We start from the raw sequence: 24,651 nt of genomic DNA, 5'->3' as shown, positions 1-24,651 counted from the left end.
AGCTATGTAATGTTAATGAATGGAGTTTTAGTGATTTGCACTGATTTTATAAATATTTTATATATAAGGTAATGTATAGAATCATGTGAGTCAGTGAGATGAGTAATAGACAAATACACATTGGCACATAACCTCAAAAAGATCTATGAAATCAATATCACAATAAAAATCAGCAACTGTTGTTACTAAAGATGAGTAATTATAATAGAAAAATATACAAAAACAAAAAAAATTATGAATTAAAAAAAGGTCAGAGGTCTTAGAAAGCTCATTTTTAACAAAAGCTCCTTTTTGACAAAAGCTAATTTTTTCTAAAGCTCAATCGATTCCAAAAAACTCAGATTTCCTTTTAAAAAATACTGCCTTATTTAAAAACACTTTTAGAACGTACAAAATATGATGGAAATGGGCCAATACATTTCATAAAAGCTCAAAAGCTAAGAAATATACTACAGCCTAGCACGAGTGTACATATTTACAGGAAGAGTGCATACAACAATATTTTGAAGAAATCATATTTTGATGAAAAATTGAAAAAAAGAAAAGTTCATATACTATATTTGAAAGCTCTTTTAGAAACTAATGATATTGATATCATCAAAAGCAACAACCGCGCCGTTTGTTCTGCTTTTTCCCGCATGGATAAGGAGGCGAAGCGAATGGGTCTGGAGGTGAACGAGGACAAGACGAAATATCTCCTGTCATCAAGCAAACAGTCGGCGCATTCGCGTCTTGGCTCCCACATCACTGTTGACAGTCATAACTTCGAGGTCGTAGATAATTTCGTATACCTGGGAACCAGCATCAACAACACGAACAATGTCAGCCTCGAAATCCAGCGCAGAATAACTCTTGCCAACAGGTGCTACTTTGGACTGAGTAGGCAATTGAACAGTAAAGTCCTCTCTCGACGAACCAAAATCAAGCTCTACAAGTCGCTTATCATTCCCGTCCTGCTTTACGGTGCAGAAGCTTGGACGATGTCAACATCAGATGAGACGACACTAGGAGTTTTCGAGAGGAAAATTTTGCGCAAGATTTGTGGTCCTCAGAACATTAGCAACGGCGAATACCGCAGACGATGGAACGATGAGCTGTACGAGTTATACGACGACATTGACATAGTTCAGCGAATAAAAAGACAGCGCTTACGCTGGCTAGGTCATGTTGTCCGAATGGACGAAAACACTCCAGCCCTGAAAGTGTTCGATGCAGTACCCGCCGGAGGAAGCCGAGGAAGGGGAAGGCCTCCACTCCGTTGGAGGGACCAGGTGGAGAGCGACCTGGTTACACTTGGGATCTCCAACTGGCGCCGAACTGCGAAAAAGAGGGAGAGGTGGCGCACTATCGTCGATTCGGCTATAACCGGCTAAACGGTTGCAACGCCAATCACATACATACATTACATATTATAACATACATATTACATATTTTTCACATCATTTTTTTTTTTTTATTTCAATTAATTTTGAATTTAATTTATTTTCTGCATGTCAAAACGTCAGAAAACATATGATTGTGGCAGAAGAGCTTAAAGCTTTCGGTGTGTTCAATGCAGTACAGACCATTTACCAATTGTTTTCAAAGAAAATTCGGAAAACCCGTGATGCACATATGGTTTCTGAAGCATACTACAATATGTTCTACATGTCTGTCTCAGGTATTAAATTTATTCAACCGAATAATATTTGTAAATATATAGTATTTTGGAAATTCAGATATATTTTTAACAAATATAAGAAATACAACTATTTGGAAAAGCTCAAACTTTAAGTAACCATTAACAGCTTTCAAAATCGAAAAGCTTTATGGAGTATAAATTCTGAATTATCCTTGAAAATAAAACCGTATATTTCTCAATGCTTTCGTTTTCTAAAAGCTCACATTGATTTTTAAATTTTGAACATAGTATTTATCCCACAAAGTATTTTACAGATAAAAAATTGCATTTATTAAAGATAAAAATTGAAGAAGCTTTAATATACGAGAAAATTAAAAAAAAAAATAGAACAAAAATTTAATTTATATAAAATAAGAATCTAAATGTAAATCAAAGAAAAAGAACGAATTGAATATAAACAAGCTGACAAATATTTCAGGAAAGCTTAAAAAGATTTATAAAAGCTCAAATCGGTTTTCGGTATATTTTAAAACAAATATAAAGGATACCATCATAGCGATAACTCGATCTTATTTTTGAACAGCACAATGAAGCTTTAAGCTATTGATTAAAACGTAGTCATCAAGGCTAAGATTACATTTCCTAAAACTCTCAAATACTTATACAACAACTCAATTTTATTAAAAAAAAAATTATAAATATTGAATAGGAATATTGAATAGGAATAATATTCTCCACATTAGTGGTATTTTAAGAAAAAAATTTCAACATTTTATGAAATTATGATTGACCTAGTTCATATAGACTTATCTCACAATAAGGCCTCGAGGAAATGTATTGTATAAAGCTCAAAGCTCTGAGGAGAATTTACCTATTTACTTAGCTGTTATACAGAAATATATTAGAATGAATGTATTAACGTTACTTATACCAATTTATGTATGCTCTTCTTCAGCACTGCTTCACACGAGACCACTTTCTTCCACTTGCGTACTTCTTAATCTGATTAAAGTAAATAACTTTTGTAGATAATCAGGAATATTGCTGTTGGACAACAATGAGTGATACCTGCAAGTAATGTATGTAAATATATGTGATATATAAATATTTGTAAAGATAAAATACAAGGAAGAGCGAGACTTTCGGAAATCATGCCATATGTTAAATAAAAAACTTGCTACAGTCATGCAACAACAACAGAACAGTAAGTGCACATATGAACATATATTATTTGTGTATTTAAAATATAAAGATATATTTTTGTTTTTTATAATTGCAATAATTTTTAGTGTTTAATAAATAATTAGTTTTTATGTTTCTAGAACGTTTATAGGCATTATTATTTCATTTACGTTTATATTCTCCTTATAGAGATAGTATTTAATTCTTTACTCATTTTATAGGGTGTCGCTTTAGGGAATAAAATAAAATAAAATAATTAAATTAAATGAAATAATATAAAATAAAATAAAATGAATTAAAATAAAATAAAATAAAATAAAATAAAATAAAATAAAATAAAATAAAATAAAATAAAATAAAATAAAATAAAATAAAATAAAATAAAATAAAATAAAATAAAATAAAATAAAATAAAATAAAATAAAATAAAATAAAATAAAATAAAATAAAATAAAATAAAACAAAATAAAATAAAATAAAATAAATAAAATAAAATAAAATATAATGAAATGAAATGAAATAAAATAAAATAAAATAAAATAAATTAAATTAAATAAATTTTAATTTAAATTTTTAAATTAAATTAAATTACAAAAATAGTATTAATTACTTTTATTAATTCTCATCATTCAAATCAATCACATACATACACAAAAGTTTAGTTATTTGTATAAATATATGAAAATGATTATTCATATGAATATTAATATAATATGATTAAGTTCATATGAATAATTTAAGAATAGGCAGCAACCCAAGTAATGGGCTTTTAACTACACAAGCTTTCGTAAGTGTACTAAAACTCTGTTGGATATTTCTGTAAACTAAGTGGTGGTTGAATTCGCCAGCTGGCAGCTTTTACCCAGTACCCAAAACTTTAAATTGCTACCCTTATAAAATACATACACCCTGTACTAAAGTATTACATATGAGAACCAAGCTGTTTTTTTGGAACAGAAAATAGTAATTTTTGAATTTACCGTTAGGTCTGCATTTAAAGAATATTTCAAATATTTATTTACGTTAAGTTTTGAAATGGGAAATACATACGAAACAAGCAGAAAAATTGTGTTTTCCGTTTCTTGGTTGCGGAAATGAATTAGCTTAAATATATAAATTGCTATTGCGCCTAATTGTAGGCAATACATTTTATTATTTAGCAAACAAATATTAGTAGGCGTCCCATTTAAGCATAAAGTTTAAGAATTATGATGTAACATAATAAATTGTAATCAACTTGAATATTGCGCCCGAATGTAGGCAATAATTTTTTGTTACATAGGTATTTTCTGCATAGTAATAAAATAATTGTCAAATAAATAAAAATATTTGTTTATAAAAATGTTTTTTAATAGAAATGAAAAATATGAATATTCATAATTTTACTAAAAATCAATCAATTATATATTATATTATATTATATTATATATTATATTATAAATTATATTATATATATTATATTATATGTTATAAATATTTATAGTTCGTTTAATCAAAAAAATAATTTCAACAAAATATTTTAAATAACATAAATTTTAATAATAGTAATGTTTGCAAAAAAAAACAAAAAAAAATTTATAATTTATTTTAAAATATGTTTTTACGTAATACAAAATTTTTTGTTATTGTTAAATAGAATATTTCTCAAAAGTATATTTCAAAAAATGTAATATATATACCAAATATATTATACAGAATAAAACATATGTATATATTTTATAAAAAATAGAACTTTTCTTTTATGAAAATTTGGTATTTTTTTACAAAATATTCTTAATAATATTATATGGTATATTGTGTTACATAATTATGTAAAAAATAATGTTATGAGATTACACAGTGCATTATTTTTAGATATCTTCCCAGCCACTTTAATAGCCAATCAATGAGTAATTGTGACTAATACTCTTCTGAAAGGTCGTAAACATAATTGCCAATCAGTAACAACAACAACCATACATGCTCTTCTGCTATTGAAACAACTTCATGGATGTTTATTACATAAAACAAAATTGCAAGCTAATATATAATAAAAATAGATTTGGTCGAGCATGTCAGCTAAACACTTATGTGCCAACTGGTTTGCAAATAATTTAGTACATAAATTAATTTCTAATGCCAAAACAACGCAACAATGCACTCACATAAATGCTATGAGATGACAACACCCTAATACTTGGCATTACCATAGAAATGAGCAGCAATAAACCACACGTGCGAATTATACCATTTCACTTGGTGCGAGTGTAAATATATACATACAAACAACCGAACGAACACTTCAATGGAATGGAAACACTTTCTTCGGCACCAGCAGCAGCTGACATGCATTCGCAGTGTTTTCTTAGTAACCCTGTGTATATGTGTGAGCGCAAAAAGTGAGAGAGTGTGAACACAGCATATTCGCTGCCAAGCGCTAGTCATACATGTGCAATAACAAAGCGCACAATACAAAATTTTATTACGTTTTGTTTTCTTGGCTATTGTTTGCATACTTTGCGGCGCCAAAACTGGCTGACATGCTGCCAGCCATGCCTGCTTTGCATACTTTTCGCCGTTGACATTTGCCACGCTCTGCCATTCACTGCTCTGCGCGGATTCATCAAAACAGCGTGCCAAGGGAAACCAACAACAAAACTTGGAAAATGCGAATGCGCGTGTGAACGCTGGGAAAGTGTGATGAAATGGCATGCGGAAGTAGCAGGCAATGAAGGCGAAAGCAATGAGGACAACGCAGCAGCAGTCAAATGCGCAAATCGAACGAGTTGTGGTCATATAAAAGCAACGAGTGCTATTAGCTTATTATTCACTCGCAAAATAACGAGTTCTTTCCACGAAGCATTTGTGCTCAATACACTCACACACATAAGCACAAATAAACGAAAGTGTTAAACTGAGCTTTCCGCTGTGGTATGATAAATATTTTCCTAGAATTTTCGTTGACTTGCTTAGAGTAGTTCGTTCGTTTGATAGATAGTGGTACAGTGGTACGTTTGAGAACTTGTTGGAGATAAAATTCATTTTTTATAGACCTTTGACGAAGTTTAAGTTCAATTAATTTTTATTATTTAATATTCAAGTTCGATTTATTAAAACCTTTATGCTATTTTATATCACTAGAATATGTTTTCTTAGCTTCTAATTCATAGTTAGTTTTATTTGAATTTTCGAATATTGAAATATTTTTCGAATATGAAGAATTATAAATTTAATTTCAAAATTTTAAAACGTCTCTTTTTATTGAAATTTCGAGCTAACCTTTTGATTTTCGAAAATAATTTTTAAACTTTCAAAGTTAGCTTAAAATATTCGAAATTTTTTTTTATTTCGATGTAAGATTTCTGATTTTCAAAATTAATTTTTATTATAATTAATATGATTTTTGATGTTCGAAATTCATTTTGAACTTTCGAAATTTGCCTTTCGATTTTAGAAAATTATTTTCCGAATTTCAAAATTAATTTTTATTTTTCGCAATATGATTTTTGATGTTCGAAATTCATATTATAGTTGCCTTTCGATTTTCGAAAATCATTTTCGACTTTTTATATAATATATTAACTTTTATCTTCTCATATACATTTTATTTTTTCTTTTCCCATTAAAATAGAGTTATCTTCTAGAAGAAGCCATACCGCTGCGATTAAAATTAATACAAAATTACAATTTCTCAAAATGTCTACTCTTTATACAATAGGTATGTCACTATTCTCTATTTTTTACATTTTTTTTTTTGCTCCCTTCTATTTTATTATTATTTTTTTTTTTTTGATGAGCTTTACCGGATTTCATTCATCTTGTGTAAAAAAAAAACAGTTATTTCAGTATAGTACATTTTTCATCATAGTAAGTTTTATTTATAAAAGTTAGAAAAAAATCTATGTTAAATGAGTTTTCGGAATTAAGTTTTAACTTTCGAAGTTAGTTTTCCATTTTCGAAATTAATTTCATATTTTCCGAATAAGATTTTTAATTTAGGAAACTAATTTTATACTTTCGAAATAAGATTTTTTCACTTTTGAAGTAAGTTTTCGGTTTTTGAAATTATCTTTTTATTTTCAAATTAATATTTTTGATTTACGAAACTATGTTTTCTCTTTTGAAATATAATTTTTGATTTCGCAATTAATTTTTGACATTCATAGTAAGTTTTTGATTTTCGAAATTAACTTTTTACATTCGAAATAAGGTTTCTGATTTGCAAAACTAATTCTTCACTTTTGAAATATGAGTTTTTGACTTTCGAAATTAGTTTTCGATTTTCGAAATTAACTTATTATATTCGAAATAAGGTTTCTGATTTGCAAAACTAATTCTTCACTTTTAAAATATGAGTTTTTGACTTTCGAAATTAGTTTTCGATTTTCGAAAATAAGTTTTAATTTTCAAAATAAGATTTTTGACATTAAAAATTAATTTGTTACTTTCGAAATTTTTATTATCATTTTCGAAAAAAAATTTTGAATTTTGATTTTAAACTTTTATTTAATCATACTCATTTTAAATATTTCTTTTTCCTTTCCAATCCAAATTTATCTCGTAAAAGTCCACAAAACAGGTGTTCTAGAAGGTAATCTTAAAAAAATAATGGATTCATTAACGTTTTTCTTTCAGAACATAAATATTCTTAACATCTCATGAAACCGTTATTTTATTCCAAAAGTTGTAAAAGCAATAACAAAGTCCTTTAGTCAACGAAAGAAAGACCAAAGCTCTGACATACACCACCCACTGTGCATCGGCAATTGTCGTGCCGTCGTGCTTGCCTCATTACGTTCGGCACTTTCACTCGTTGCTTAACTACTCGCTCGTGCGCTCGCATAGCGCGCACACAGGCATTCGGCCAAGCAATATCATTCACAGTTATACAGGCATCGAGTGTAAAACGTCGTCGCTAATACGAAATAAACGCTTTGTGGTCGAGTACTTCGTTTGGCGATATGTTAAAAATCAATATGAGCGCAACGTTTTCGTAGAAAACCAATCAATGCTTACAATTAAACGGTAAAAGTAAAATAGAAAATGTTTCGAAAATTATGAGCCAATGCAAACGCGACTAAAGCGACGTTGAATGCATTTATGCTGGCAACAATTGGGGAAAATAGCGTAGCACCAGTCCGTGTTGGTGCAAGCAAAGTCAGCTGAAAACGTAAGGAGCAGCAGTAGCAGCGGAAAAAACAGCAACAACAGCGGCAGCGGCAGGAAAAAGTGCAAAAAAATTTGGGTGTTTTTTGTGTGAAAAAATAACGGTAACGCGTTACGCGAACGGGTAACGGTATTTTTTGCCCCAAATTCTATACTATTCGGACAAGCGTGTGTCACTTCGCGTGCATTAACGGTACTACGCGACGGTGTCGACAGTGCGTGAGTGTGCAGTCAAGCGTAGAAAGTAAGGCAGCGAAAAATTAACCGAATATTAATAATGTATGCCACAACGCGTAAGTGGCACGAAAAAGTTTTGCTGCTGCAGTAATTAATAACGGTAAAAATATACAAATTAATACACTACTTCGATTTTCACTTTCGTTTCAATAGCAGTGTTAGCAGTCAGCAGTAAGCGAGCACTCGATTTTTGTACTACTTACGAGCTGAGCAAATAAGCGCTTCGGCTGTGTGGCGCACCCCCTCGGCGCTAGCACAAGTACAAAGCAAAAAAGAATAATAACAATAATAATACAAAAAGAAAAACAACAACACGCACAAGTCAAAAACCGTCCTTTTAGCTGCAGCGCCACGAGAGATTCCACTGACGAACGCATCGCCCAAACGCTTAGCGTGCGCTGCCCTCTTGATTGCCACTGCCGCTGGACGACGTATACGGCGACGACAACGCGCGGTTATTGTCGCGTTATGCCGTGCAGTTAATAGTTGGCAAACACACTCACAACCCCCCGCTGCGAAGACGCGCGCCTGCTCGCGCTCTACTATACAACCCTCTCACCCCCAAACTAGTGGACTCTACATGCAACTACCGCTGTTACTGTTAATCGACAAGTCATTGTAATTATAATAATTTGTTTTTTGTTAACGCGCAATTTGTCGTTGTTGTTGTTAAAGCTATTTTTTAGCTAGCGCTAGTGTATGTGTGTTTAAATAGACGGCGCGCGCTTGTATACGTCTGTGTCGACTTGCGCTTACGTTTCGTTCACACGCAGCGCTAAGGCTCTGTGCGCTTTGTGCTGTGTTACGCGCGCCGCGCGGCTTTGTTGTTGTGTCGCTTATATTTTATTCATAGTCGGTGGCGGTGTTAATGTTAATAAGCAATAAGTGTAAGCTATGGCCTCTTCATTGTTGGCCCTCAGTGATTTAATACGATTCCAATTGGAGCGCATCAAACTAGATGAATTCACCTACAAGGATGAGTTGCATCTGCTGCGCCAACTGTTGGCGCTCGACATGCCACAACCGATGCACGCGCTACACTCGAACGGCAGCAGTCAGGAGCATAATCAGCCACAGCAAGCAGGCGCGGCGCCACCAGCATGCACACCAACGAACGCCGAACGACAAGCGCAAGTGCAAACGCAACTGCAGTCACATACGCAAACGCAAACACCATTGCGCCTGCAGGCGCCACAGCATCATCAACATCAACAGCAGCAGGCGCCAGCGCCACCGCCACCACAACAACAGTACATTCACGCGCTGGGTCCTTTGCCGCCGCCACCATCATCAGCGTCGCCCGCGTCCGCATACAAGCCAAAGTCATTGCCGCAAAATCACTATCCACCGCCGCCAACACAGAGTCAGAGTCAATGTCAACTCAGCAGCGCGGCGTATGGTCAATCGTGTAACAGCAACCAGCTACACGCGAATGCGAGTCATCAAAGTCATGGACACAGTCAGAGCCAACAGAATCTCTATCCACCCAGCTATAGTCCGGTGCAACAACAACAGAATCAACTCAGCTACACGCAAAGTCAGAAGCAGCGTCAGAAACAGCGGCGTTTCCAGCAGCAAAACTCAAAGCGCTCACAACAACAACTACAACAACAGACGCAAAATCGCAGTAAATTGTATGTTGGCGCGCCATCAGATAGCGATGGCGCAGCCACCGCCGATGAGGCGTATAATGCCGGTGGCGCCAGCAATCATCAGCAGCAGCCGCAGCAAACACCGTCACCAGGTGGTGGCGTCTTTGTTGGCGCCGCTTGCAATGGCGGTATTGGCGCGCTTGGCAGTAGCGGTGAGCTGGCGGATGATGAGCTGGTGGGCGCGGTTGGTGGTGGAGGGGGCAGCACGGCGACAAATGGTGCTGGTATTGGTGGCGGCAGCGAGGATGGCTCCAGTGCCAGCAGCAATGCTGACCTACAAAAGGATTTCAAGTGAGTATTTTTTTTGTTTTTTCAATCAATGCTGAAAATCCTCGCGCATTCAAGCAAGTGTCTCTGTGTGTGTTGGTATTGAAGCGAATGCAAGAAAAATTGGTTCGCACGCTTAGTACAAAAAAAAATTTCGACACTTTCGAGTGCCAAATCACGTATAACATTGCAGACCAGATATGCAGGCAACAACAACAACAATTACAACGCTTGCAACTAAATGGCGGCGCTAGTTGCCGCAGTGTCATGCAAATGCTTAGAAATGTAAATACGTATGTATGCATGGATGTGTGTGTGAATGCTAGTGTTTGCGTGCTGCAAAAGCTCTTCAGAAGTATGCACACAATTGATTTGGACACAAACATGCATACAATGGAGTTTGCCAATTCGAAAAAAAGCCTCACATACATATACGTGGTGTGTTCAAAAAATAACGGGAATATTAAAACTTCTCTTTTCGAGAGTCAAATTTGTCTTTTTTTTACATTTTATTTTGTTGATATACATTCCCCTGAAGTAAGATAAAATTGTAAAATTTTCGATGAAATCCCTGAAAGGGCCAAAAGCTAACCCAAAAATCGAATTTAAGAAGTGTTTCGACGTTTGGAAGAAACACTGGCAGAATATCGACAACCTTAACGCAGACATTAAGAAAATATACTTTTTCAAAAAAAAAAAAATTCCCGTTATTTTTTGAACACACCTCGTATACACACTCACACAAGTACACAAGTGAGAGCGGCAAAAAATTGCACGTTTTTCCATTACACAAAATTTGCAATTTGCACACACATGCTCAGAAATTAACATATAACATATATGTATATATATGACGCCGCATATTATGCACAGCTATGTCGGCTTATCACTTTCTTGCGATTTTTTTTGCTCATTTTCCACATGTTCGATTAAGTTTTTTTGCTTTTTTTGTTATTTTTGTTGCTATTGTTATTATTATTGCGGTAGTTCAGTTCGGCGCCCATTTTCCAACAGTTGTTTTTGGCTTATGACACTATACGCGCCCACTGATTGCAGGCCGAAAAATAAGGTCACGTGTGTCCGATGTAGCACAGTGGCCCGCACTAAACAACAGCTAAACTACAGACAAACATACGGGCATACATCAAGATATACCTCCATATATAAATACATGAACAAGTGCATTGGGAGCAAGAAAGTGACATGAGCCCTAACATATAACCTCAAACATTCAGACAAATTTAGTCTGCATATGGAAAATTACGGTGAAAATGACATGGCTGCAGTAAGCGTTGAAATACAGTGTTGTATTTTAGTTGAAATTCCGTAAAAAATTTATGAAAACAGTGGAGAATGTTAATGAAAGTCTGCATGTGGAAAATTACGTTGAATATGATATGCATGCAGTAAAAGTCAAAACACGGTGTTGTATTTTGTTAGAATTTTGCTATAAAACTAATGAAAACAGAATGGAATCAATCAGTTCGGAACATACCAAGAACAGTTACTATATACCTCATTTCAGCACCGTTAAAGCAATTGCCTACTTGTATGAAGCTTTATGAAAGCTCTCTGCCTTCAAGTGATATTCCAAAACTTTCTAGGAACTTTTTTTCCGTATGTACCCAAACTAACGAGAAGGAATTGTTCTATGTCCAAAAAAATTTTCACACCTCAGATCAGAGTCGTTTGGATGTGTCTCCAAGGAACCAATTTATTCTAAATGAAAAGAGGTGAGTCATTCAATGCTATCCTATCCCCGCAAAACTAATACGGCTGTGCGAAGCGAATGGTTCTGGTTATGAACGAGGACAAGACGAAATATCTCTTGTCATCAAACAAACCGTCAGCGCATTCGCGTCTTGGCTCGCACGTACTGTTGACAGTCATAACTTTGAAGTTGTAGATTATTTCGTCTATCTGGGAACCAGCATTAACAGCAATAACAATGTCAGCCTGGAAATCCAACGCAAAATCACTCTTGCCAACCGGTGCAACTATGGACTAAGTAGGCAATTGAACAGTATAGTCCTCTCTCGACGAACAAAAACCAAACTCTACAAGTCTCTCATCATTCCCGTCCTAATTTACGGTGCAGAAGCTCGGACGATGCAGCACCCGCTGGACCCGCGAGACCTCCACTCCGATGGAAGGACCAGGTGGAGAGGGACCTGGCTTCGCTTGGTATAACCAATTGGCGCCAAACTGCCAAAAGGAAAGATGCGTGGCGCGCTGTTGTGGACTCGGCTATAACCGTGTAAGCGGTGTCTACGCCAGTCAAGAAGAAGAAGAAACCCTTATTTCACGTAACCCGAGTACCATTTTCAACCACTTTGGCAACATTTTTCTTGACTTGAGAGAACTTCATTCATAACCAAGTTAATGTTTTATTTTAAACTTATTTAAAGCTCCACAAATTAGATATTTTTACAAAGTCTTGGTCTCTAATATCTATATAACAGCAATCAAAAGGTTCCGTTAAATATTAAAAAAGGACGAACGTTGGGAAAAACAGGCGACTCTCTGATAGAACCTAATAGTCTCAAAAACAACACTCAGGCTACTTCGACGAAAACCCGATCGCGGTTGACATAAGAACATGGACGGTGTTTCAGGCCCTTCCAATGATGATCACTCAATGTTTCAGAGACGTTCTTCTGTCAAATACCGCCAAAATATTATGTTGAGAAGCCTCCTCTTCATTGGAGAGACCAAATGGAATTGACATAAATTTTATTTCATTTTAGCAGTTAGGGAACTAAGGGGATATAACGCCAATAAATAGTTATTCCTCCACGCATAAACAGAGTATTTAAAACCCTTTTGTATCATTCAATGTTTGAAACAAACTCATTTTCATATGGAGACCAAAAACCCAAGATCAAAGACAAGGTATTCTTAGAATGTTATATTATTTTTCTATCAGTAGGAGCCGAATATGAGATTAAAACCTCAAAATAAGTACAATTCTTCGCAGTCTGAACATATAAGGTCAACTTGAAAAAAGTTGTACTGCTCATAGATAGAGATCATTCCTTATAGTTAGTGTTTTTTGGAAAAAAAAAAGAACGATGGAATTTACATATAATTATTGATATATTAAGCTCGTGCCTATAATACAAATGAAGATAAGTTTCTGAGTATAATTCCTGATTGAAGGTCCCGTCAGAAAAGTGTTTTCCGTCTAGACTCGTATGTGATTTGAATCTATGTTATAATGAATTGTATTGAATGCATTCGGTAATGGAGTGAAGTTTATTTTGACCAATGGATAGCCTGAACTCTTACATGCGATACTGTCAAATATGCTAAAGGGTCTGGACTTGAGGATTTTTCACAAAATCTATGACTAGTTTCTCAGCAGTCCACGAAGAAAACATAAAAGCAAATTTCCACCAAAGTTTTTTTTTTAATTTTGTGTTGGAAACACCATCAATTGATGCATTCTTACTGTGTTTTACTACAGTGTCTTCCTACAACCTCATATGGTCCTATTAAGTTCTAACTCCAATTTAATCAATAGCAATGCAGTCTACTGATATTAGACTTTGTGGCGACACCTTGACATTCAGTTTACACAAACTACTGACGACAGCAGCAAATGAGATGGCGCATGGAAAGCTCGAGAAGAAAATACCGCGACAGCTAAGATGAATACTGCAAAGAAGATATAACTTGATGGCAACAACAACTCAATGCAGTGAAATAAAATGCAGTGGCTGCGTTGAATATATCAAGTTTTTGGAATGTCAATTTAAAAGAGAGTGAAGAAACTGCAAAAAAATACAACAAAATGTGTGAGTGCTGCTTTCAGCAAAAGTTGTTGTGAAACTCGTCCAAAAAAAGGCGAAAGCAAACCGCGAAAAAGTTTTCACAGAATAACGCGAGTAAAATTAACAACAAAATTGTTGCTACTTAATTATTACATTTTTATTTTTTCTTATTTTTTGAATCATGAGCGAAAAAATCCATAATTATCTCATGCTAGCTGCACTGTGCACGTCATGCGGGCATATAGTTTGTGACATGCCAGAGTCTTATTTGTCATATACTACACATTCATATGAGCCTCACAGGCATAGCTTACAAGACATGCAATCACCGAGACTTACACAGATACATTTAGATCCAAACCCAAAGGCCTAAACAAGTGAATATATATATATTACTGTATATAAATTACAAATATATATGTTTGTAGTAGGGCATATCGGTGACCTCCTGTCGTAGGGCCCAAGTGTATGACAGAACTGCCATGCATAACGTGTCGTGAATTTTTTATTATTGTTTTCGTATTAATTAAAATTGATTTTCGTTTTGCCGCTCATACGCCGCCTTGACGAACTGTTTGATTTTCTTTTTTTTTTTCTTACACGTACAGTTGTATGGTGATATCCTTTCTTAAGATTTTTGAGTTGGGTTGGTAACGGTTATTTAAACAGCAAAGTTATAAACACTATATGAAAAGTATAACAAATTAATCCGAAGTAATAGGAAAGGTCTTCACACTCCGTTAATACAAATATAGAGCTCGAATAAGGTTGTATAATTGAACCCTTATACCTTACATACTCGTAAAAAAGGTCGAAAAAAGACCTTTTTTCATGAATTTTTTAGAAAAAATTATTGCTGTAGATTTATTTTACTTATTATTATATGAAAGTACAACATTTGAAGGATACTTAAAAAAAGTTTTATCGAAAAATAGCGAGGAATAATGGATTTATCGTCGATCTCTGCAGGCACCTCGAAAAGAAGTTTTTGTGCGGTGACCAGCCTACAGCATCACTGGATCAACTGAAACCAAAAAATCAAAATGCTTTCTTTAGTTTATTAGTTTGTCTTTGAATTGACGTCGATTTTTTTTTTAATTTTTCAATTTTCCAAATTTTTGGTACCATTTTCAAGCCAAAATGACGATTTTAGACGAAAAAATCGACCTATTTGTTATTGTAAAATTGTTAGTAATTAAAATTTTAAACCTCGACGTCATTTGAGAGCTATATATATGTAGAATATTTGTACAAAATTTCAAAACGATCGATGCAGTAGTTTTTTCTGTAGGCTGCTCACTGACTTTAAAAATGACATATTTGGGAAAATCGATTCAAAGTTTTGTACACTCAGCGCAAGTAGCTGGAAGGCGCCCAAACCTAAGTTAGAGGTACCGCTATTCAACCTGCTGTAACTTTGTTAGTTTTTCTCCGAATGACCTTAAATTTTAACACAATATTCTTGAGATGTTGATGGTTCAGAAAAAAAAATAAAATAAAAAACGAAAAAAAAGTAAGTAATTCTCTAAAGATAGATTGAAAGTATATGTAATCGAACCACAACCAAAATTAGCTCTCGTGTAACGGTATTTTAATTTTGATTGCTTTGTGCGATTTTTTAGTGAAAAACTTAAGGTCAAGGATAGATAGCTCTACAGAATTTAAGACATAAGTATGTTAGCTATAGTATAAGCTAAAATATAGATAACCTCTCCCATGTTGGAATTCTGCATACGTCCACATTTAATATGCCTATCAAACACACGTTCTGTATCTAAATTGTCGCCAGTTCGCACTGAAATTTTGCACCATCAAGGTAGACTTCCCATAAAGTTCTATTGTACAACTTATAGACTACAAGTATTTGGAACATTATTTATGAAAATTTAAGACGCTTAAAAAGTAATGGTTGACCCACCGGTACGGTCATGGGTTCAAGTCCAGAATCATAAGAGAATATATGGTGCTTTACAAATTTTTAAGAGACCCCTTGTAAGAAGGAAAACTGTAAAGGAGCACAGAAAGAGACTAAGAAATACAGTAAAAAGAGTTATATGACATGCAATAGCTGTTTGGAGATACGAAGGTTCTTTTAAAATCCCCCAAAAGTACTTTAATTTAGTATAGAAAAGCGTTAGAATAAAATATGGACAATTGGTGTGGCATCGCTCACTTTTTATGCTAGGAACTAGCCGACCGATTTCTATGAAATTTGCTACATAATACTTTCATGCCTCCCTGATGTTACCGATGAAAAATGTTCGATATAGGTTAACAACCACGCCTACTAATTTCTAATTCCAATTGATTCGTTAACTTTACAAACATATAGATGAAAACACAGTGAAAATACGGGAACAAAGCTTTACGCAAAAACTGCACTTGAAGTGTGACATCACTCATTTAAAAATTGTCAAATTGGACTATAAATATTCAAGGCCTCAGACATTGAATATAAAGACCTCAGTGTCAATGGACAATTTTTACGGAAAATACCAGGAAATCTGTCAGATATTTTAAAGAATTTCGGAGTGAATCGTTTTATTCTAATAATGTGTCTATGTGCTAGGAATTCTCAACTACTATACATATACTATGTATAATGATTTTCGCTTTTCCAGAGGACTTTATGTCGAATATATGGGTCAAATTGTGTGTTATCTTAATAACATTAAACACGTAAATTGCAACAGTATTCGGTTGCACGCGAACTTAACCCTTCCTTACTTGTTTTTTGTTGTTTTTGTAGTTTTTGCTTGCTTTTGACTCTGCCTGTCGTATTTTCGGCATAATGTCTGTGCACCTGTGCAGCACCTGCTCAAACTACCAGAGTCACTACAAATGGGTTTTCACCCACTCAACTCGCGCTCAGCACGCGCACAGCCTTCACAGTTGGCCTGCCAACACGATTAATTGGAGAACACGAATTTTTCACTTATTATTACTCGTTTTTTTATTTTAATTTCTTGTTGTTGTTGTCCTTATATTTTTTTACTGTTTATCATGACAGCGCACGAAATATTTGTTCTCTGTCATTATATGTACATTTACAAGCGCATAGCATGCAGTGGGGCAAAACGCAATGACCCCTACCGCCAGCGCCACCGCCTCCGTCCGTGGCGACACACGCCACTGCAGGTCGCGAGCAAATGAAATCTCAACCTCGTAAACGCGAGTTCAAGCTATGTAAATATTACCTTGTTGGCACTATTATTTATTATTATTTTGTTGTATTGTTTTTGTTTTATTGCTGCTGTTGTTGTTCTGCACAGCCTTTACTTTTGTTTCGAGTGCTCACGGTTTGATGCCAAGTTTAATTTCCATTATTTTATATGCATTTACATATTTGTGTCTATGTGTAAGTGGGTGTGTGTGACCCTAGGTGTGGGGGTGTGGGTGTCTGCGCGTGTTTTTATCCGGGTTTATTATGTGCACATAAGAACCTATTTTTCGTCAGCCCCGAGCCGGTAGTATTGTCATTTATTATGATTATGGTTTATTACAAAACAAATATGTAGGTAAATCGTTTGGTGTTAAAGCAACAAAACCAACAATAAAAACAATCCGTTATAATTTTATGTTATTACATTAATTATAACTGTGATTTGCGGTCGTCTAGCAGCTGACGTGTAGCCGAATTTCGTCCTTCATTTGGTATTGTGTTATAATTATCGGCTAATAGTGAATAAAAAAATACAAAAACAAGTGGAGTCGGGCAACTATTATCCCCTTGACACGACAGGAACATTTGTGCAGTTGACTCATTATTTTCAAATCCGGTTTAAAATCAGCACAGGACACAGGGTATACTAACAAAATTTGAGTTTTAATAATCTTTAAAATAGTATATAGAAAATGTATACAGAGAAACCTCTCCTAACGGACACCTTGTCCTTGAGCGGAAGATTTTTTCATGCACCAAATTAAATAGTTAGAACAAATAACTCTCTCTTAGTCGGACACCTCTCTTGGGCGGACAAAAATCAATCGACGGTTCAAGAGAGGGTTTATTGTATATAGAGAGGGCCCTCAATTCACACTTGAATCTTCCAACACCAGTTTAAAAACAGCACAAGAGAGCTCACAAAATTTTAAAGTTGTACTGATTGTTTTAATTCATTCCCACTACGATCTGTTTCTATTATCACATTCGAGAAAGCGGCTCGAGGTAAGAAGACTTTGAACGAACTCAGTGGTCTCCTGTAAAGGTTAGGTTAGGTTAGGTTTGTAGGCAGAACTCTGCAAAAACAGAAGATCTCACTTAGACAGCCTTTCGCTGTCCATTGTGGTACCAATAAAACTCCCTGTGGATCAAAGACCTTTAAGATTCAGCAAAGCGCTTGGAATCCGTTACAAATTTCTTAAGACGGCTAATATCGATTCAGTCTGGCAAAGCTGGACAATGTAGAAGGAAATGCTTAGATGATTCCATTTCGCCTTACACCATACAGCTTTGGCAACTTGCATCTGCCACGATCCCAATCTTACCGCATGGGTACCCATTGGACAATGTCCAGTAATGTCCCATGATGGCGCTGAGATGGACCTTACCCAGAGAAAGCAGTTGAAAGGACCGCTTACGCACCACAGAGGGCCAAAAGGATTTCGCTACTGCACAAGTACTGGTAGTTGATCAGAGTTTGACGAGCTCATGTGTAGTCTGCATGTCCAGCGCTCTTGCGCAGGTGGACCATGGACTACCAATGTCAATGTAGCTAGGGTACCCTCCCTTGCAAGCTTGTCCACTACACAGTTACCAACGATCCTGCGGTGACCGGGTACCCACACTAGTCAGAACGCAAAATAGCTGGAAGCTATTGATAAGGTCTCCTGTAAAAGAATATCTAGTTTTAAAAACCTTGAGGAAACTTAATATATGGAAACCTCTGAATTCGGTACAAATCTTTTCACTTTTTCATAAAATTCGAGAATTTCAAAAATGAGCAACTACTGACACTAATCATTTTCTTTACTGCATGCACCCCTGTTGCTACTCTGACATTGTTCTGACAATCTATTGTATTATGAAGAATTTATTTTTCCTTCATGATTAAAATATTCCAATCCACAAATAGAACTGACGAACTCCACAAAAAACTCCCTCACTCTACCTACGGAAAGATTAAACTCCACCCCTTGGATAGAGTTTCCAAATTGAAATCACTATTAAAGAATATTGGATTTCTAAAGACTACATAGAACCCTGCTTGACTTGAAAATATCTCTTCTCACTTTTTCGAATATAAGCATTCTTCAAATTTCTCAAGTGTACTCTCTTAATATATACCAAAAAGTCGCTCGAACCGTAAGCCGGGTAGCATAAACCCTCATTAGTACTGATATAATGCTAATACATTTAAAAGAGACCGTTTCACCAGCTTACCACTTGTATCTTGTAACCCTTCTAATGTTGGGCTTTCAAGCAAATTTTATGTTCAAAACTCAAATCGAGCTACTGGGAATTATAGAACCATGATTATCACTAAATTATTGCTTCTGTTAAGCCACATCACTGCAGATTTCTTAAGTTCGACAGATCATCATAATGTTTTGATACGAATTTCTACATAAGATCCTTAAGTATCCAACTAAACAAAATAATAAAAGAGGGAATTATGGTTAGCAACACTTATTATAATAAAAGGAAAGGAAGTTGAAGGAATTCGAAAGTAAGACGAAAAACGACAAGTTTTGCAAAATAAGCGATGATAAAAATGGAAAGCGATCCCTACATAATTTTTCGAATCCAACTTCTTATATCGAAAGCAATGAATATCATATGGTAGCAAAACAAAGCTCATAGAAAGTGAAATGCAATACATTAAAACCCCGCTTAATGTTTGCAGTGCAAATTTCGTAACTTACAAAATAGCTCTTCATTCATTTTTGTTGTAGTAATTCAAACTTCCTTCCACGACACAAACCTTATGCTTATGAAATCACAGAGCTCACCCATAGTGACCGCAATTATTTTCAAGTTTATGTTGCCTAATAGCGGAGTAATTTAATTTGTACGCCCACTAATTTCCTGCAACCACAGACATAATTGTTCCATGCGAGTATGTGCATAGGACTGAGTAATTATGGAGGCACATAAATAGCGCCTAAATGCAAATTTAAGGAATGAGAAAATACTATAGACAGAGTGAAGTAAATATGGCATTTATTGAAACAGAAATGAGGAGTAAATATTAAATGCAGAATTCCATTGCAGTACCAACAGGTTAAAAATCATTTAGTTGACCAGAACAGAATCGTTCTGATGTAAAAAATAGTTAAAAGCAGCATGTTTAAAGCTGTGAACGTGTCCAGAAAACCCGTTTCGCAATTCTTCTTAGTCGACGATGCGAGTGACCTTGCTCTGTGGACATTTTATAAATCATGCTCTGTCATTTTATAAGCCTGAACGAAACATAATTAGGAGGTTTCATCTTGAAAGAAAATACCGTCTTTCAAATTAACAGATTGGTGTTCAAATTCTCATCCGATTTCAAATTTGGTCTAGCTTAAACTACCAAAATCATTATTTTGCTTTGTATATTATAGTAAAGAAGATTTTAATAGTAACGACAAAAGTCAAAAGTGACAAAAGTAGACAAAAAGATAAAAGTAGCAACAAAATCGAAATGGGACTGCATCACTTTATGACTAATTTAAGACTTCAGAAAGTAGTATACACCAACCACATGCAGATTACAAGCGTACTACATACAATTAGCACACAAGATGGCTAAAGCAAATTTACGCATTAAAGCCATAATTTATAAAACTCAAAGCAATGGACTTCAGCAGGAAGAGTGGAACAAGCGGAAGGTATAAAATTTTACTGCAGTAAGGAGAATGCGAAAAAACGCATGACCATTTCTGGAAAGTCTTGTCATATGCACGACATGGTGTTGACTGGCTGCGTGTGTAAACACGAAAGCAGGCAAGGGGACATGCAGGCATGTACTCGTACTAACATATGCCTACTAGGGTCGATTGAAAAGTTGTGAATTGTAAGTGTTTCATTCGCAGGAGCCTATAAAGAAGGTTTTATTTTCGTTGACAAATTATATATTGGGTCCACATCACTTTGGTTAAGTTAGGTTAAAGGGCGGATCCCTGTCTTACAAAAGATCGCACTTGGACAGCTAAAGTCGCCAGTCCATTGTGATGCCCAAAAGTCCTCGAAATGGATGTGCAAGACACTCAAGTGACGAGAATGCGTTTTGAGGTTTTTACGAATTTATTGAGGCAACATATTTGTATTCGGGTCAGCTCAACTCAACGAGGACAAGGATATTTAGCGTCACAATATGTGGCCCCATCGGACAGTGAACAGTAAGGACCAGTACGGCGAGCTGAACCTTACTAAGAGCAAATAGCTCATTAGATCCACCCTGCTATCTACCTTAGGCTAGAATGATATCGGAGTCGCACCGGTACTATAGTGCTCATTCGACGACCACTAATCTAGCGCCAAGATACAGGAGAATAGCGCAAGCTCAACGGTCTGCAGTTACCTTATTAATCCTCTATTACTACATTACAGTATATAATAGAGCCTGAAACAGTGGCAGTTATGGGATAGAGCTCCTTATTGAGGTATACCGATAACGGACGGTTCTATAAATTTCTTTCATCTACGAAAAATTGGATTCATATCAAAAATATAAAACATGGAATTTAGTTAAGTACAAGGGTCAATCTAGTTTGAAAACTGTTTCTGAAATCTACTGGTTCGGTATTAATTCACTAGTTAATTCTTTCAGTTCTTTCATAGCGACTATAGGTTGATAGTGCTATATATATAGGCTATAGCGACTATAGAGCTATGTCTTTGAATAATGTATATCTTAGGAATACTATATATTCAGAGATAATAATTAATCCCAATGCCAACCCATATGACTCCGTAAAGCGGGATATTAGCTTTTTGACGAATGTATGAGGTCATGAATTTTTTATGGCCCCGAAATAGAACTAAAGTCCAGTCAGATTGCGTTGGAAGATTAGATTGTTCTTTGTAGGGTCCAGTGTAAAGTAAATGTGATATTAAGTTCAAATATTTATAGAGAACATGATATATCTATCTACTCTTTCGTGATATTTTAAGCCAGTGTATTTAGTGCTCTAAATTATTTTTTCGTTGGCGATTTTGGTTTGAATGAATTCATTTTTAAGGACTAAGATTCTTTCAATCATATATACATCCAGAATACTTTCTAGCTTACGAAATTGATTTTGAAGAACATACATAGTATTTCTCAAGCATTATTTGGTTTCAAATACTAGAAAATATGCTTAAGAATTTTTCAAAATAATTTACTTAACAATTTTTCTTCGAAATTTCCGTTATTTTTAGATTTAAATTACTTCCAAAGAGCAAGCTCAGTATTCTCAAATAGAAAAAGGATTGTATTTAACATAACTAAACGTAAGATTCTACAATTTCTCCACCTATTAAGGAGTTACATGGGTTTTGTCGCGTAAAAAATGGCCTATTTTCAATATTTTTTTTTTTATGTAAAAAATTGTTTATTTAATTCAAACTTGTTTCTGTCTTATAGATACGTACTTAAAGAATGATTTCTGAAATTTAAAAAAAAAAAGTAAAACTCCTCCATTTCCGGTGACCCCTCGGAAAAAATGTGCGTCCGCGCTGACAACTCCTGACAGGATCATCCAAAATGAAAAACAAAATTAAGTGTTTTAGGTAAAACCATAATCACGTGCTTGAACGAAGGAGAAACAAAAAAAGAGAAAATTGGAATTTTGGCAGACATTTTTTCAAAAAAGTAAAAATTTTGCTTGACATTTTGATTTTTAAAAATATTTGAAATTGAAAAAAAAATAAAATCCTTCGAGTAAATTGTATCTCGAACACCTTTTCGAAATTTCATCAAGATCGGTTGAGTAGTTTTCGAGAGTATTTGACAACCGACTTTGAAAACACGGTTCCGAGAAAAACGCGTTTAAAGTTTTGAGTAATAATAATACCTGACTTGGAGCGCACACCTTCCAAAGGCTGTATCTCCGAAACTATTATTCGGATCGCTTTAAAAATTTAGGTCAATATTCTTGAGCTGTTGTAGAAATTAATAAGCAAAATTGATTTTTTGAATCCACGAAACCCATGTAACCCCTTAAACGACCCTCGTACTTATACAGGCACATAAACTCATTTACCGTTACATGACAACAAAAAATTAAAACTACATATTACACACGAATACAAATATACATACATAATAATATACACACACACTTATATATAACAGTACTTCATCAGCTAAGAGTTATTTAGATTGCCGCTCATAAGCCAAAGGAATAACATATCAAGTGTTGGAAAGCAGTAATGGCAACAGCCGCAGCAACAACAAAAGCAAATAGGTGACGAAAAGTCATTTAAAAATAGACGCATTGTCGCGCACTTTTGCGGCCATGCGATGTGTTTAACCCAGTGCGACAGCAACGCCATTGTTGCTCAACTGCTATGCGCTTACGTATGGAACAGTTGTGTGTACAGACTGTGCCTGTGGTATTCCCAAACTAATAATTATGTAAATTCCCAGTGTATGCGAGTGCGTGGCGTAAAGGCAGCAAGCGCGAGTACAACTTTTACTCATTTTATTGTTTTTTTTTTTTTTTTTTTTTGTAATTCGCAGCGTCTATTAAATAATATTTAGCACATTTACGTTGCTTTTACTACTGAGCAGTTTTTATTGTTGTTAACTGTTGTTTTTCGATTTTCTCATTTCTTTCACTTTTACTAGAGTCCAAGTACTCGAGTGGTTTCAACAGTTGTACGTCCAAACGGAATCGTTCAGATCGGACGAGGAGTCACAACGTGTCCGTGAGGCGGGCAATAATTGCTATCGCAAGGAACATCATCCACTCAAGGCATGCGATTTATATACAGAGGCTATATTTTTAGCGCCCGTCGAAGAGGATGCAGACAATACGACAGCGGCAATGGCGCATGCGAATCGTTCGACTGTGTTGCATGATTATGGCATGTATGAGGTACGTTAATATATATGTATAAAAAAAAACAGTTATATATAGAGTTATATGCAATTTAAATCAATGTTGGTAAATAATATGTATAGTTCATGTGTACGTTTGAGTTGTTGTAAAAATAAAATATGCATTTTAGGCAAACACAGAAGGTCATCCATTACACATGAATGGCTCGGAAGTCCCAATGAGAATACATGCGGTTCGAAAGAATTTCACTCAAACTTCGACATTTTTGTTAAACGAAAAATTTTAGAAAATTGAGTAACGAAAATTTTCGGGATCCCGAAACTCGAAGAACATAATTTTTGAAAATTATCCAAGATTCAATAAAGAAATTAATAATTAATAATAATAATCAATATTCAAAATATTTAAGAACATTTTCGGGATCCCGAACCTCGAAAAACTCAATTTTTGGAAATTATCGAAAACTCAATCAAGTAATTAATAGTATTTTTTCTATATTCAAAATATTTAGGAATAAAAGAATCCCGAAAATCTAAATGAATACTATAAATAAAATAGAATCCCGAATATCGTATATACACAAGTAGATCGGAATTCTCAATGCGAATTTTCTATTTATATATTCTGTGAAAGAAATAAGTCGGGATCCCGCAGTTTCGGGATTATGAAAGTGATCTAAATTTTAATATTTTCCACTAAAATAAATTAATAGCAAAACCTTGAAAGGAAAAATAAAATCGGGATCCCAAAATTATAATTTTTGAATACCGAAATTTTGGGATTATCAAAGTAACCTAAACAT

At 34.7% G+C, this 24,651-nt stretch overlaps 1 protein-coding gene across 5 annotated transcripts in view; it reads left to right on the top strand.

Annotated features, from left to right (window-relative positions):
• The window catches only part of LOC105216970 (uncharacterized), a 40,455-nt gene that overhangs the window by 506 nt on the left and 15,298 nt on the right, over nt 1-24,651 (top strand). For 2 of the 5 annotated variants that reach the window (XM_054228337.1, XM_011191757.3), the window contains exons 2-7: nt 1,506-1,660; nt 2,650-2,825; nt 4,658-5,713; nt 6,414-6,500; nt 7,418-10,128; nt 23,636-23,885. In XM_054228337.1, the coding sequence (XP_054084312.1) occupies nt 9,080-10,128; nt 23,636-23,885 (1,299 nt within the window). In that variant the 5' untranslated portion in view covers nt 1,506-1,660; nt 2,650-2,825; nt 4,658-5,713; nt 6,414-6,500; nt 7,418-9,079. Of the gene's footprint in view, nt 1-1,505; nt 1,661-2,649; nt 2,826-4,657; nt 5,714-6,413; nt 6,501-7,349; nt 10,129-23,635; nt 23,886-24,651 lie in introns of all 5 variants that reach the window. The other 3 variants (XM_054228338.1, XM_054228339.1, XM_011191756.3) reach the window with 3 other exon arrangements.

This window comes from Zeugodacus cucurbitae, chromosome 3, assembly GCF_028554725.1.
Source record: "Zeugodacus cucurbitae isolate PBARC_wt_2022May chromosome 3, idZeuCucr1.2, whole genome shotgun sequence".
NCBI classification, from domain to species: domain Eukaryota; kingdom Metazoa; phylum Arthropoda; class Insecta; order Diptera; family Tephritidae; genus Zeugodacus; species Zeugodacus cucurbitae.
This window is presented reverse-complemented; position numbering and strand designations above follow the sequence as displayed.